Raw genomic sequence first — 13,975 nt, forward strand, 5'->3', positions numbered from 1 at the left:
ATGTGGCAGCAATATGCAATGTGAGAAAAAGTGGTACTACTTCTTATGTACACAGTGATTTGTTTTCCCTTAAAAAAATCAGATATTGCACATCAGGAATAGCATTGGCACTACCCACATTAAATATTATATGTATTATGTGACTGAAGGTTTTCTCTTTTTTTATTACAGTTTCCATGGCATTTTAAAGTTTTTGCAAAATTAATTTTAAATGTTGACAAATGTAGCTGAAACATTCGTGACAGCCATTTTAACATGGAAATAATCAAAATTTCATATTGTTCTTTAAAACTGTTTGATAAATACTTGAAATCTGTTATTCCTGTTTTGAAATTCAACTATTTATTATTTTATTGTACTTTCATTTTCACAGTTCCATTATTTAGAATGTTAAGTGATGAAAAGAGTGACAGATTATTATTCGAAAACATTAAAAAAAAAAGACACTACAGTCAAAAGTCGTTAATTCGGACACCCATAATCCGGACCTCAAAGCTAAAATCTTTCTGCGCATGCGCATAGGCATTTATGCGTGCCGCGCAAGACCTTCACGACTGCGCATATGCGTCTGCGCAAGGGCAGAATACATTTTCGCGTGCGCGTTAAATGTATAAGGGACGGTATAAGCTAAAATTATCTAATTATCTATTTCAGTTAATGTTGATGATTGCGTTGTTCCTTAATCTTCCAATTGGATCTGGCTTATTATTTTTTGCAGACTGTAAGAGCAATTTTATAAAAGTAAGCTTGAACTTTCGATTATGTCAAATAGAATTTCCGATGCTGGAGCTCCCAAAGGATCTACAAAACGAAAGTATGTTTCGATGTCCATCAAACAAAAAGTGGAATTGCTACAAAAAATGGATAAAGACATATCCTTTGTTTATCTAACCGTTCCGAAATCTGTTTATCAATTTCACGCTGCTCTGCGCGGGGGGGGGGGGGACGTCGCGGCACGCAATGAACTGGAAGTTGATCTGTCAACACTATCGTTATCTTCAGGGCAGATTTTTTATTTTATTCGGCTTATAATTCCTTACTAAATGTAGTATTTTATCTCGATGTACTCCGTCTTTGATATTATTTAAATCAAATTCCTCGTCATTATAAATATCACGAATACAAATCAAATAGTTTTCTGGTTGCAATTTTCTAATTTCGGCTATGCGTAATGTATGCTTTACGCATGCGCGCGTTGAAAGAAATGTTTAATAAAGTAAACAAATAAATATTAAGCTTCTTTTTTTGTTAATTTTGATACCCTTTAGATCATAATTACTCATTATTGTATAAATTATGGTTTCATATTTTTAATTTTATAATTTCTGCATGCCATCTTACCAGATTTAAACTGATGATCTATAATGCAGAAAAATCGATAATCCGGAATCGCCGAAGTCCCTACGAGTCTGGATTAAAGACTTTTGACTGTATAATGTAGACAAATTCAGAACTTATTAACCCCCACCACCATCACATAAAACACAAGAAACATCCATAATAAAACATTTACCTTTTTTCCTCCCTCTTTTCCTCATGTACACAGTGCTATATAAGCTTAAAAAACATGACAGAATTGAAGGAACTTGGCATCACAGAATGACTTTTCACTATAAACACTATTGTTCTCTCAATGTACACAGCAATCTGTTTTCATTTAAAAAATATCAGAGAACTGCACATGCTATTTTTCCCCATGGTGATCTATACTATCTGAAATACAATCAGAGAATTTTAAGAAATTCAATATTGGCACACAAATTTTGCTTTCCCTCTATTGTTGGACAAATTATCATATTTCTGAAGAATTGGCATTAAAGATATCTTTTTCGTCAGGTGGCAAATTCCACGATCTCATTACAATTCCTGACTGGGGGGAACACTCATTGCAACAAAAACACATAAAATGTAAAAAAAAAAAAAAAAAAAAAAAAAAAAATTAATGACCATTGCTCCTCTGCAGCACTCTTTTGCATAGCTGAGTTGCCCCATAAATGTATTTTTATGATGTCACAGGTTATTTATTTTAGCAACATAATGCACACTGATTGATGAATTCCTTAGGAATTGGGCAGATAATCAGAAAACAGCATTTATTGTTTGAATGGATGCCAGAAGTAAGGATTACTGTTTCTCCATACTACATGGATATGAAAACAAAGTAAAATATAACCTGACTATGAAAAGCCATGCTGTCACTCCTTGTCATCAATTTAAACATATCCTAAAAGGTGAGAGCTAAGAAGAATATCTTGTGCGTGACCTGTAATCTGAGACGACATAAAATTCCATGAAGTTTCTTTTTGTTGTGTTCAGTTACATTTGTCAGACCTCTGAATGCAGGTGCTTGAAAAAACAGTGCTGTACAGGTTTAAGGTGCTGTATTTCATGGTGATTATATCCTGCTTTTTGAAAATTTTGACCCTTTCTTGGAGGCAGTTCACTTGTAAGTTGCAGATAACCGAAAAGCACATGCTGATTTATTACAGCAAGCTAAAATATAGTACATTCTAAATACTAATGTTCATGGCCATTTAAACATTTATAATAATTAACTGAATACTATTGTATTATAACAGCAATTACAAGCACAGCAGAAATAATGCTAATACTTTTATGAAAACTGTTTAACAAAAAAAAAAAAAAAAACAGTAATGACAGTAAAACAATAAAATTTAAACAGCAAACAGTAATATTCAGATATGCACAGTTTTAAAAGGAAATTTTTAAAAATAATAAAATAAAATTACAGTTCAAGGGAGATAGTTTCAATAATTAGCAATTTATTGAAAATCAACTAAAATTTATTAACACTTACATTAATGCCATCAGGATTGGTAGTTTGTCGTGGTTTAAAGTCACATACAACAAAAGCAACCAAGTATGTGCTCATTCTTAAAGTTTTATCAAAAACTGTTATCGATAGCCCATTTCCATATGGAGCAGTCTGAGAGACTTCTGAATTAAAATATGCATTATGATCTTCATCATGTACAATTGTAAGTTGAAATGTAGCCTTCATAGCAGGTTCATCAAAACAAGGGAATGCTGATCGAGCAGCTGTTGGTTCAAAATGAGTAGTTGCAAGATACCTGAAAAAAATTAAGGATAATATATGTGTATGTATATAATTTAAATTAGCAATAATTCTGCTACAAAACTAAGTCAACATAAGTATATTAAGTACTAAGTACATAAAAAAATATCTACATCCTCTTTATCTGTTATCATTCAGCTTATTTTTTATTACAACTAATTCTAACAAGAATTTTGAATAGCATTCCAAAAGACAGTCAAATATACTAAACAAGAAAAACTATTAATTCTGTATAAGTAGACTAAGACATCAGTTGAAATATTTCTTATGCAGGAATACTACATGTATTATTATAAATTCTAACAAAAATTTTGAAAAATATGAAGTTAACTCACGATTAACATTTTCAATAGACAGCAGAACCTGCATTAATCATTCCAGAATTCCTTCCATGTGAAATAACATTCAAATTAATTAAATCTAGTTTTAAAAAAATAAAAAAACTGATTATTGAAAATGGAAAATGGTCAATGATATCACGATAAGAGGTGCTATTACAGGCAAAATAACAGATTTTTTTCTATCACATAGTCAATGGATCAACGTGCAATAGAAGCTATAAAGCAATGGTAAAGTGTGGAAGGGAAAACTCATTTCTTAGATTCTAAACACTGAAAACAATATTAGCAAAGCATTTAAATGCAATGATAAAAGATGCGATTTATGTGCTCCAGCCTGTGACTCTGTGGTAGAAAAAGGCAATCTTCCAAGCTTGCAATAAAATTTTTGAAAGAAATAGAAAAGATGAAAGCAACACTAACAGCCATACAGCAACTGACTATGAATTGATAGACATATTTCAAAGCATGAAAATATGTAAAGACATTGCTCACAGATAACATTTTGGAGAATGGATATACATAAAAACAGTGAATCAGGTGTTCAAGTTTTGGGTGACGAAGAAGTCATTTGCACCTTAGATCCATAGAACAACAAAAATAGCAGTGATGAGACTGGCATGTGCATAATGATGAAATGGTAAAGTATAATATAAAAATTAACCATGAAGGTTCTGAAACCTTGAGCAAAGCTTTTCAAAATTGAAAACAACATACTGATGCTTTTATGGACTTTTTGTTGACCAAGAAACTGGCATGATTGTGCAGCAGCTATACTATTATAGGTTTATCACAAAAGATGGTAAAAGACTTAAAAAAATAAAAATAAAATTACATCTGATAAAATGCTGAAATAAAGATGACAAAATATTATATTGATACAATTCCATTAACTGGGTGCCATACTATTTGACCTGATGGACTACAACTAAACTTTTAATAAAGCATCACATTTAAAAAAAAAAAAAAAAAAAAAAAAAAAAAACTTTTTTTAAAATAGAACAGTTACAACTAAGTTAATTATCTTGAACCTGTTAGTAACAACCTTTAAATAGTTCAACATTTATAGCAACCCTATAACAATGCATTTTTTAAAATAGCTTCTTTTTTACTAACTTCTTAACTTTACAGTTCCTTTCTAACTTTTTTTTTTTTTTTTGATTAGATAGACTGCACAATCTGGCAATTGCCTCACAACCTGGCAAGACGAAGAGGCAAGCATCCGATTTTCCCAAAAGAATAGAATTTTTCATAAAGAAAGATGATGTTGAAATGTTTATTTGATGAGGTTATGCATGAGTCATTCATCCCAACATAGCTATGTGGTCTACGATCGTGCCAAGGAAAAAAAGGAACGAGGACACAAACCACCTGGACAACAGATTGAGTATTCTTTATATCACTGCTTTACGATTTATACGCTTACAATGTCAAGATTAACATTTGTTTAATTTTGTGAACTTCAGTTTCAAATAAACCATGACATGACTGTTGAATGGACAACTATATGAAAGAAGGGTACACCCTTCATGACATGTCTGATATACGCCCTAATTTCACCAAATGTGGCGATATGTGTTCTGGCTGGTTTTTGGCGCGATTGCGTGTTGTATGGCAACCCTGTTGACATTGAAAAATCTTTCGCTGGAGTTCGTTGGTTCTCGTCATGCTTTGTGTCTGAGAAGCTAAGGGGGAAAGATTTAATGGTGAAAGTTGTTGAATTGAAGTTTGGCATAAGGAAATATCGTCATGGCCATCCTGTTGATGGGCAATGGGTATTTAGAGGTGTGGAAAGAAGGTATGGGAGATTATTTTTAGTGGCTGTGCGTAATAGAAGTAGGGATTTGTGATTATTTGTTAATTCATTTATTTGTGAACTATAGTATGAATTTTCTGGATAGTGCGTCTGGCTGTCGCATAAATACGATAGAGATTACGTGGCGGCATGAAATTGGTATTTCTGATGTTCGAAAAAGCATTAATGGTAAGTGCATTTTTTTTTATTCTTGTTCTTATTTTGTAGAATGTTATGTTAATTGTTTTTTTAGTATGAATTTCTGTCGTTATTGTTGCTTTTTTGAATTGTTTGAAATTTATTTTAGTTATTTTGTTGATTAGTGCATACCGTCTAAATTGTGCAATTCGTAGATGTTTTTTAAATTTGAAACAGAAGGCTGTGTACATGGTATTCTTTGAAATTTATTGTTGTTATATTAATTTATTAAAGTGAGGTATGCATAATTTGTAGATTTGTTCATTCGTAGATGTTTTTTTAAGTGCCATTCGTAGATGTTTTTTTAAGTTAAAACATGTCGCTGTGTACATGGATTCTTATCAAATATTTTTGGTTAGAAACTTTACGTTTTTGCTATCTAAATTTTTTGTTTCTGTTTCAGATTTTTAGCTTAAATCGTGTGTTCAAAACGTAGTTTTTGCATGTGCGAAAACCGCGTTTTGGAGACATTTTAGGCTTAAAGTTCGAAATGTAGACAAAAAATGTAGATAGTAATATGGCTGCGTGAAGTTTCTCGCCAAAAATGTTTGGCGAGAAATTTGGTGACTTGAGGGCGCATATCAGAGTAGTTCCGAAAGAAGTTTTTGCAAATACCTTGTTGTTACAGAAAAATGAAAAATTGGAAGAGCCAACAGAGGGGTGCATTTTTTCACCCCAGCTGGTTTCGGTAGGTTATATTGTGAAACTAAAGAATGTTCCTTTATTGCAGCCCCAGATTGAATAGCAACCACTTTGGAGGCCATGACAGAGGAACATACAGCTGATGGTGTTACCATATTTTCTGACTGTTGGAAAGGATGCAAAACTGAAGAACTTAAAAATTCCAAATTTGAACATGCTACTATCAATCATTCACATAATTTTGTGGACCTCAAAACCGGATGCCACACCCAGACAATACAGCAATTGTGGAGATCTGCAAAATGGCATAATAAACATCCATGTAGAGCTGCATGAAACCACTTAGAATCTTACTTTATTGAATTTATGGGGTGGCATGTATGTGCTATAACAAATTTATTTTCAGCAATTGTAAATGAAATTTACAATTTCATGCCTGCAGTGTAAATTAATCTTTTTTTTTTTTTTTTTTTTTTTTTCTTTTTTCAGTGTTATTTTTTGTTCCGCATGTTTCAATTTATTAGTGTGAAATTACTGTAACAAAAATAAAAACCGACCAGTCATTTTGGTACCCACCTAAAGGAAAAGTATCATTGCATTTTATGTAAAATTTTATGGAGTTTATGTATTTCAGTTTCCTACAACTTTCTGTTACTAAATAAATGGATGATTTTTTAACTGAAGAAAATCCATTTTATCTACTAACAAAAATTTGTTAAATTTTAATAATTGTACTTACTATAATTTTTTGTACTTGTGCACTTATTATAATTTTACACAAATAATTTCTAAAAAAATCTTTCTAATTAAAAATTTGCATTTGGTTAACTGCATTTTTGATTAACCAAGGTGGTTATAATTTCAGTTATCTTGGATAATCAATGTTCTACTGTATAGCAGTCATCTCTATCACTAAGTATCTTGATTAATTAACTGCATATTATTATTTAATAGCCATATTTTGTGAACTTAATTACTAAAAGGAATTATGTTCAAACCTTTTCTGACCACCTGATGATTTATAAGAACTTATATAAAATCCTTCCAACTTTTCTTCAAGATGCTTTCTGAAATCAATCCATAATGTATACTCTCTGTATGGTTTTAAAGTTCCATCAACTTCAATATATAACTGTTCATGTTTCGGATACTCTAGTCGCTGAGTTATAGGTATCCCTTTTTCATCACCTTCAAGAATTGCGGTGCGTGATAAATTTAATTCTTTTGAATGTAAAACAATAAAATTTGTCTGCATTGTGACCTGAAATGTTATATTCACACTTCCAGAATTTTCGAACGTTTCAAGGTTAGGATGCATAAACAAGCTATAGTGTACAGGCATTATGAAAGGAGGCAGGCGAATATCATGCCATGGAAATATTTCCCCAGTTTTCGCTTTTGGCACTTGTTTCGTGGAGGCCGGAGTTGTGTGTCCAAAATCTGGCAGAACAGTCACAACTGGACACCTTGGAATAGGCCTTGCAAATGATGCAACCATAGCAATTAGAAGTAAAGAAGAAAGCACGATTGCAGTAACACAAAAGGCTTGCTGCTTTGAACATACTACTCTTCGAATCTTGTCAGGGCCTGAATTATCTGTATACAGAACTTGTTTCTTTGCATTTTCACCTAAATATTTAAACACATACGGTGAGTAAAACATATGTGGTATAGAAAGAAAATGATACAAGCATTAAAAATATAAGGATATATAAAAAAATACTATAAAGTTATTCCTCATTACTTTTTCGCACCTCATTCACAAAAATAAGATAATAAAGAATTTATTGTTTTTCATATGAAAATAGTTAGATAGTAATTCTCTATGCATGAAAATAATACTTGAATCAAACTTAGCAAATTACTTAAATGTACATTTAAAGTGAAAAAATTATCAAATTTTACAGACATTTTACAAAATTAGGTAATTTTTAAATTTCAGTATCACTAATACAATATTACTTCAGAAATAAATAACAAAAATTCAAGAAGCTTCATCAGTTTTGTAAATTTGTAAATGAAGTACAATGAAACAATATAAGTTTAATGTTTTCGTACACTTAATGATTTATTATGATTTTAGATTTTTGAAATCACTGAATCATGAAAACACAAAATTCAGTCTCCTAGTAAAAAATTTAAAATATGGAAAGGAAAAATAAAATACTATACCGCAAATCAAACATATAATTTCATAAATAATAAAAGTCTACATTTATCTCTCACCCTCACCAGTTAAGAAAGCTACATCGTCAACTTCGGGTTCGTTCATCATTGTCAATATTTCGTCTCAAAAATTTGCTTTCATGAAAGAGATACAAAAGGCGGAAGTGAGTTTGAAATTTATACGCATTTTTTGTTGCTTAGCTTTAAGTTTTATGAATTTCAAACAAGGAAAATAACAGTTTTCAAAAACATGTTTCGTTTCAGACAGATCGTCTGCTTTCAAATTCTTTCATGTTTACATTTTCCTCGATCATCGGCGGCCAGCAGCATGAAGCGCCACCACTATATTTTTTGTTCGTAAAAACATTATTATTATTATAAATTTAGAGAGTAGTAATTATTTTTCATTTGCGATAAAAAAATTGTTATGTCAAAATTCGCCCCATAAATTTCTTTAGAGAACCGAAAAAGTGTATGAAAGAAGGTCTTAAAATTTGAAGTCATTTCACCAGACAAATTAATTAGTATCAATAAAAAGCGTGATCCAGGAAAATTTCTTGGGTTATTTGACAGGACTAATTTAATGATTTGCCTGTTGCCGAACACTGTAAGTACGAAATTTGGGAGCTCTTTACAGTACGATTCAAAAGTGTAAAGGCAGGCACTTTTCATTCAGAAATATAAATGTGTATAAAAGCGCTCTGCTGACATAAATCGCATTTCATTTCGAGTGGTATGTTTCTCTACACAAACATGAAACTCGGAGGCATGCATTTTACTTATGGACTGAAATCTAGCAATTAATAAAAGGGATATCTTCCAAAGAACGGCTCTCGAATATCTTCTCTGACCAGCTACTCCGTATCTTTATGAAGCTGAATGGATAAAATGCATGTCGGAGAACTCCACATTCGGTTAATGCGCGCAGCTCGAAATACAAACAGGTAATGAAGATTTACACCACCAAAACTTTTCGTCTATTGCTCAGTAGTGCCTTGTATCACCTCAAGAGCCATTTATTTCAATACCTGCACGGGAGAAATTTTTGGTGTGACGCCATGGTGCATGGGTCCGACTCTAGCTCCTTTGCATTTTTGTCGTACACTTTATATTCGACTTGATGAAAATATTAATTATTGATGAAAATAATCGGTAAGATGCTTATTCAAAAATTAATAAAAATGAATTTTAATTAAGAAACTGCATTCATCATAACATCTTTGAAAATTTTCTATTGAAAATAGGACCATTTATCGTTAAATATAGAAAAATCTTCTTCTACATATGGCAGTATCAAAGCTGATGTACTCCAGGGCTTAAGTCTGATTCTATATTATAGATTACTTGTAATGCTTGGCTGAAGGGAAATTAGCCGAAGGGGATTTTAATTGCTCTTAGCATATTATGTTTATGGTATACAGCTGTAACGGTCAAATCATGAAATATAGCAATTTCTGATTGAGATATAGAGGATCTAAGATTGGTGTAGCAAATCGTAAGTTTGCATAAATTGCAATGTAGCGATCTCGTGAGCTAATCAAATGCCCGCACTGCAAGGCAGTACTAATATCAGAATCTACCGCACAACGCCTCTTTTGCCGGAGCGGTATGATATTCAACTACCACACAGCAGATTCAGGATCAAAACCCAAGTTCATTTATCATTTTCAAGGGATTATGAAACTCGTGCACTGCTGCACTTCTCATTGGTATTAATAGATGACGATACGAGCAAACAGCTACATAACGAGCAGCACCAAAGCAAGCATATCATCATGCGATTCTCTCAGCGGCGACCCGAAGAACTATGCATATCCGATAACTGGAGACAATTGACGAACTACATTTTCCATTTTCCTCGCATGTGATGTAGCCTAGCCTCGTCAAGGCTAGGCTACATCACATGCGCTCAACCACACAACCTAATGACCACGCATATGCCAACAGAAAGGAGTCCCTCAATTAGGCTCCACCATGTAACAACGAGTTCAACTTAGTATACTCCCATGCGCTGAATTTGTAGCCTCATTCAATGAACACAACAATGAATCACATGAGCGCATTTACAATTATCACAATTACTACCACAGAGTGGGCTCAATTCACAACACCTATCGCATCTCTTCATGTCGCATCAGAAATGCTCCAGAAGGAAGGATGTAGCTAATCAAGTGCTCGTACTAAGAAGCGACTCGAATATCAGAATTTACCGTGCAAGATATCTTTTGCGATAGCGGTACGATATTCGACTGCCGCATAACAGGCTTAGGATAGAATTCCAAACTCATTTATCCACTTCAAGAGCATACGGAACTCGTGCGCTGCCACATTTTTCATCAGTGCTAATAGAAGGCGACACGAGGAAGCAATTACTTACCGAGCACCACTAAATGAGCAAGCTTTACCAGGTGATTGTTAGAACTGAAAACAACAATTATTTATTACCCACAAAAGCAAAATATTGACTCAAGTCGTCTATTAATTATGCATTATTATTAAACGAAGTTTTCTAAGAAGATCAAAGGCTTTCGTTAGCAATCATATATTTATTTAAACCATACATACCAGACATATATCAAATAAACGATTTAGCAGTTTAACTATGCCTTATTATTTCTCTATACATAAACTATGGTTACTGTAGAACAAATTCGTAAACTTTTGTTTTTCTAATGGCGGGCCGTTAACCGACTTAGTCTTGGCCACTATTAAGGCCAGAAGCGGTGATCATTTTATTATGGATTATTATGGAAGCACCTAATAGACGGCCATCGTTACCTCCTGTGAGGGACACACAATATACATCCATGTCTTCCCCGGGATTCGAACCCGGGCCCTCCGGTATCGCAGTCGCCTTCCCTAAGCACTACGCCGTCTGGACGGCTATTCGTAAACTTACGATATTGTATGAAATTGGGTTCTGATTGTTATCATTAAGAATAATGTTTGCATCAGGAATAGTTTGCTCTACAGAGAACTCGAAGATGATAATATTTGAATTTGAAGTTTAAAATAACTCCTTTTGTAGCCGTAGTTACTACTCGCTTAAAATTAAATTAAAGGAGTCCGATTTCGAGAAGTAAACCATATGGAAATGAGAGGTCAACAGTATGCATTATTTCTGAACAAGCGTAACAACTCTCTTACATCCTCGTTAACCGCAGCGGATAGATAGTGTATCTCCGCAACAGACTCTGAAATCGAAATTGATCTAGCTCACACTAACCTAAAACATGTGCAATGATAACATATTGTAGCTGACCTTGCGTGTTACATATGCCAGGCTGATTACCCTAAACTGGTATCATTAAAGCAGTGATCTGGATGTGACCTAAATTTGAGTGAAAAAAATGCTGTAAGGAAAAACATTTTTGAGCTGTTAATTTTAGCTCTGCCAGCTAAAAGAAATAAGGTATAATAATTATAATCATATTACTTTCTGCTTAATTTTCCTTCATATTCTTGCATATGATGAAAAATGGAGGGAAATATCTCGACAAGAAATATAAAAAGAACTTATAAATGGTTAAATGATCAGTTAATAAAAGTGCTTTAATGAGTTTCTATCATTCTTCACGTAAGCAAAACACTTGTCTATAATTATTACATCAAATCCCACCCAGGTGGTTGCTATATGCCAAATGAAGGGATTATTGAAGAGCCCATACTGCCTATCCGACAAGTACATTATTTTTAGCTTATCATTCTATTTAAAGTTTTGATTAGCATTTTCTCCACTTTAAATATTTAAAAAAAATCTATCAGGATAATTATTAATTGTGATGAATGGAATATTCCTTCTCTCTCTCTCTTTTATTTCTGTAAAAAATACGACGTACTTACCAAATTAATAAAAACTATAATAGTAATATTATTAATAAAAATAATATAAGTTTCAATAAAATGGACACCTTCCTTTCTCAGAGAGTTTTCATAGAACACATATATGCAGTGCCGAATTGAGTTTTCTAGAATCCCTAAAAACTTAAAAATTTTCAAACCATTTCAATAACTCCCCACATTCCTTTATAACTTATTAAATAATTTAAAATGGTGAACGGTGGGTAGCCAATGTCGGTGTTGCCACAAAAGGTCTTAAATAATTAATTAGGTCTTAATAAATTTTACTTTATCTTTTCAGGTATTCGAATTTTTGTTTGTGCAAACTGAGGTCAGTACCTGTAAGAATTCATATAATCAGAGTCCTTGTGTGATTCAAAACTTATACTTTCGAAATGAAGCAAAAGTTATATTAAGACGGAACGGACGGTTTTTTTATCATATATATTTTATTTATAACTGAGAGGACTTTTCCTTCGTAATTTCATATTCTTTGCTATTGACTCAAAACAGATGTCGCCGACTTCTGTCGTTAGAAATGCATTCGACCTGTCTTGAGGTTTAGTTACTATTTTGAAATTTTTAATAGACTTCATCTGAGAAAATTAACACTCACCTGAGCCATTAATGGTATCATTTGTACGCATTTAATTTTAAAAACACGCGGAAACAAATACACACATTTGTAAAGTCACTTTCCGTAATGTCTTCTATAGTTATATTATAAAATTATTGTTGAATTTTCTTCTTATACAATTTTAAACTATGCCGCATAAAGAATCATTCATAGTTGGTTGTTTTTTTATAGTAGTTATCCATCGTTGCTATCAAAAATGCTTTTTTCGGCCCATTGGAATATGCACTCTACTCAGTCATCTCGCGTATCCTCCAGATTTGTCTTCTTGCAATTATTTTCGTTACTCCACAACTAAAGTGTTCTTTCTAAAACTAAAGTGTTTCTAAAGTGTGAAAAAAATTTTTTTACATAGAAGAGATAAAACGAATACGACATTCTTCTAGATTTGTGCCCCAAACAGACGCCTACAAGCCTTTTCTTCAGTTGCCTGTAGTTTTAATATTAAGACAAAAAGTTGCCATATATGTCAACTCTAAAACGTTTCTATTTTTTTAATGCGCTCTGATTACTTAATTTTAATACTAGGAATATAGACTAAGAGTTCGATTACTTGAAAACTTCAATTAGTTGAAGTTTTTGACAGAAAGGTTGTCGAAAATAGCAGTTCTAGGTTAAGTCGAAGTGAATATCGAAACATACTTTTCGAAACTGGTACTAATAACTCCAATTTTTAATACTTGTTTTTTTTTTAACGGTGCATTTTGCTTCAGTTATAACTTATTGAAATTTGATTATATTTGCATTGATTCTTCGCCTTTTTTCATAAAAGCGAAAATCTTATGCCTGATATACATATACCTAAACTTAGCTTCAAACTAAGTATCTATCAATATAAACTAAGTTTTAAGAATTTGACGGTTTTGGACATGTTTCATCTTTTAGTAGAAATATATGAAAAAAAAAACATTTTATATGAATAGTTTTATAAAGAATGTTTTTTGAAATAGCTAGTTTTTCCTCATAAAATTACAGATGTTTTTGAAAAGTATGTTCTTTAATATGTCATTTTCTGGTCTATAAAATTGTCAAAATTTTATGATTTAGAATATTTTTATCTGATATTAAAATGAGATCTCTGAGCGGGATAGAATAAACGCTGGATTCTATTGACCAGAGAAAAGTTTGGGGAATGCATTATTACTCTATCATTTGGTAAACACTTTTTAATTCAACCGCTTGTTCTCCGTGTTTGACTTTAAACTTAATTTATAATGTCTAGGAAATGAAAGCACAAATAAAGTTTCAAGAAAATGCGATAAGAA

At 32.3% G+C, this 13,975-nt stretch overlaps 1 protein-coding gene across 3 annotated transcripts in view; it reads right to left on the reverse strand.

The window, feature by feature from the left end:
* LOC118196180 (glutamyl aminopeptidase-like) overlaps positions 1 to 8,575 on the reverse strand; it is a 105,468-nt gene extending 96,893 nt beyond the window's left edge. The window contains exons 1-3 of one of the 3 annotated variants that reach the window (XM_035367594.2): positions 8,297 to 8,575; positions 7,069 to 7,699; positions 2,819 to 3,092 (exon numbers count right to left, since the gene is read on the reverse strand). In XM_035367594.2, coding sequence (XP_035223485.2) covers positions 2,819 to 3,092; positions 7,069 to 7,699; positions 8,297 to 8,345 — 954 coding nt within the window. In that variant the 5' untranslated portion in view covers positions 8,346 to 8,575. The remainder of the gene's footprint in view (positions 1 to 2,818; positions 3,093 to 7,068; positions 7,700 to 8,296) is intronic. The other 2 variants (XM_035367595.2, XM_035367596.2) reach the window with 2 other exon arrangements.
* Positions 8,576 to 13,975: the final 5,400 nt, after the last annotated feature.

This window comes from Stegodyphus dumicola, chromosome 12 (assembly GCF_044657685.1).
Source record: "Stegodyphus dumicola isolate Sdum_Otavi_A_Nest chromosome 12, ASM4465768v1".
NCBI classification, from domain to species: domain Eukaryota; kingdom Metazoa; phylum Arthropoda; class Arachnida; order Araneae; family Eresidae; genus Stegodyphus; species Stegodyphus dumicola.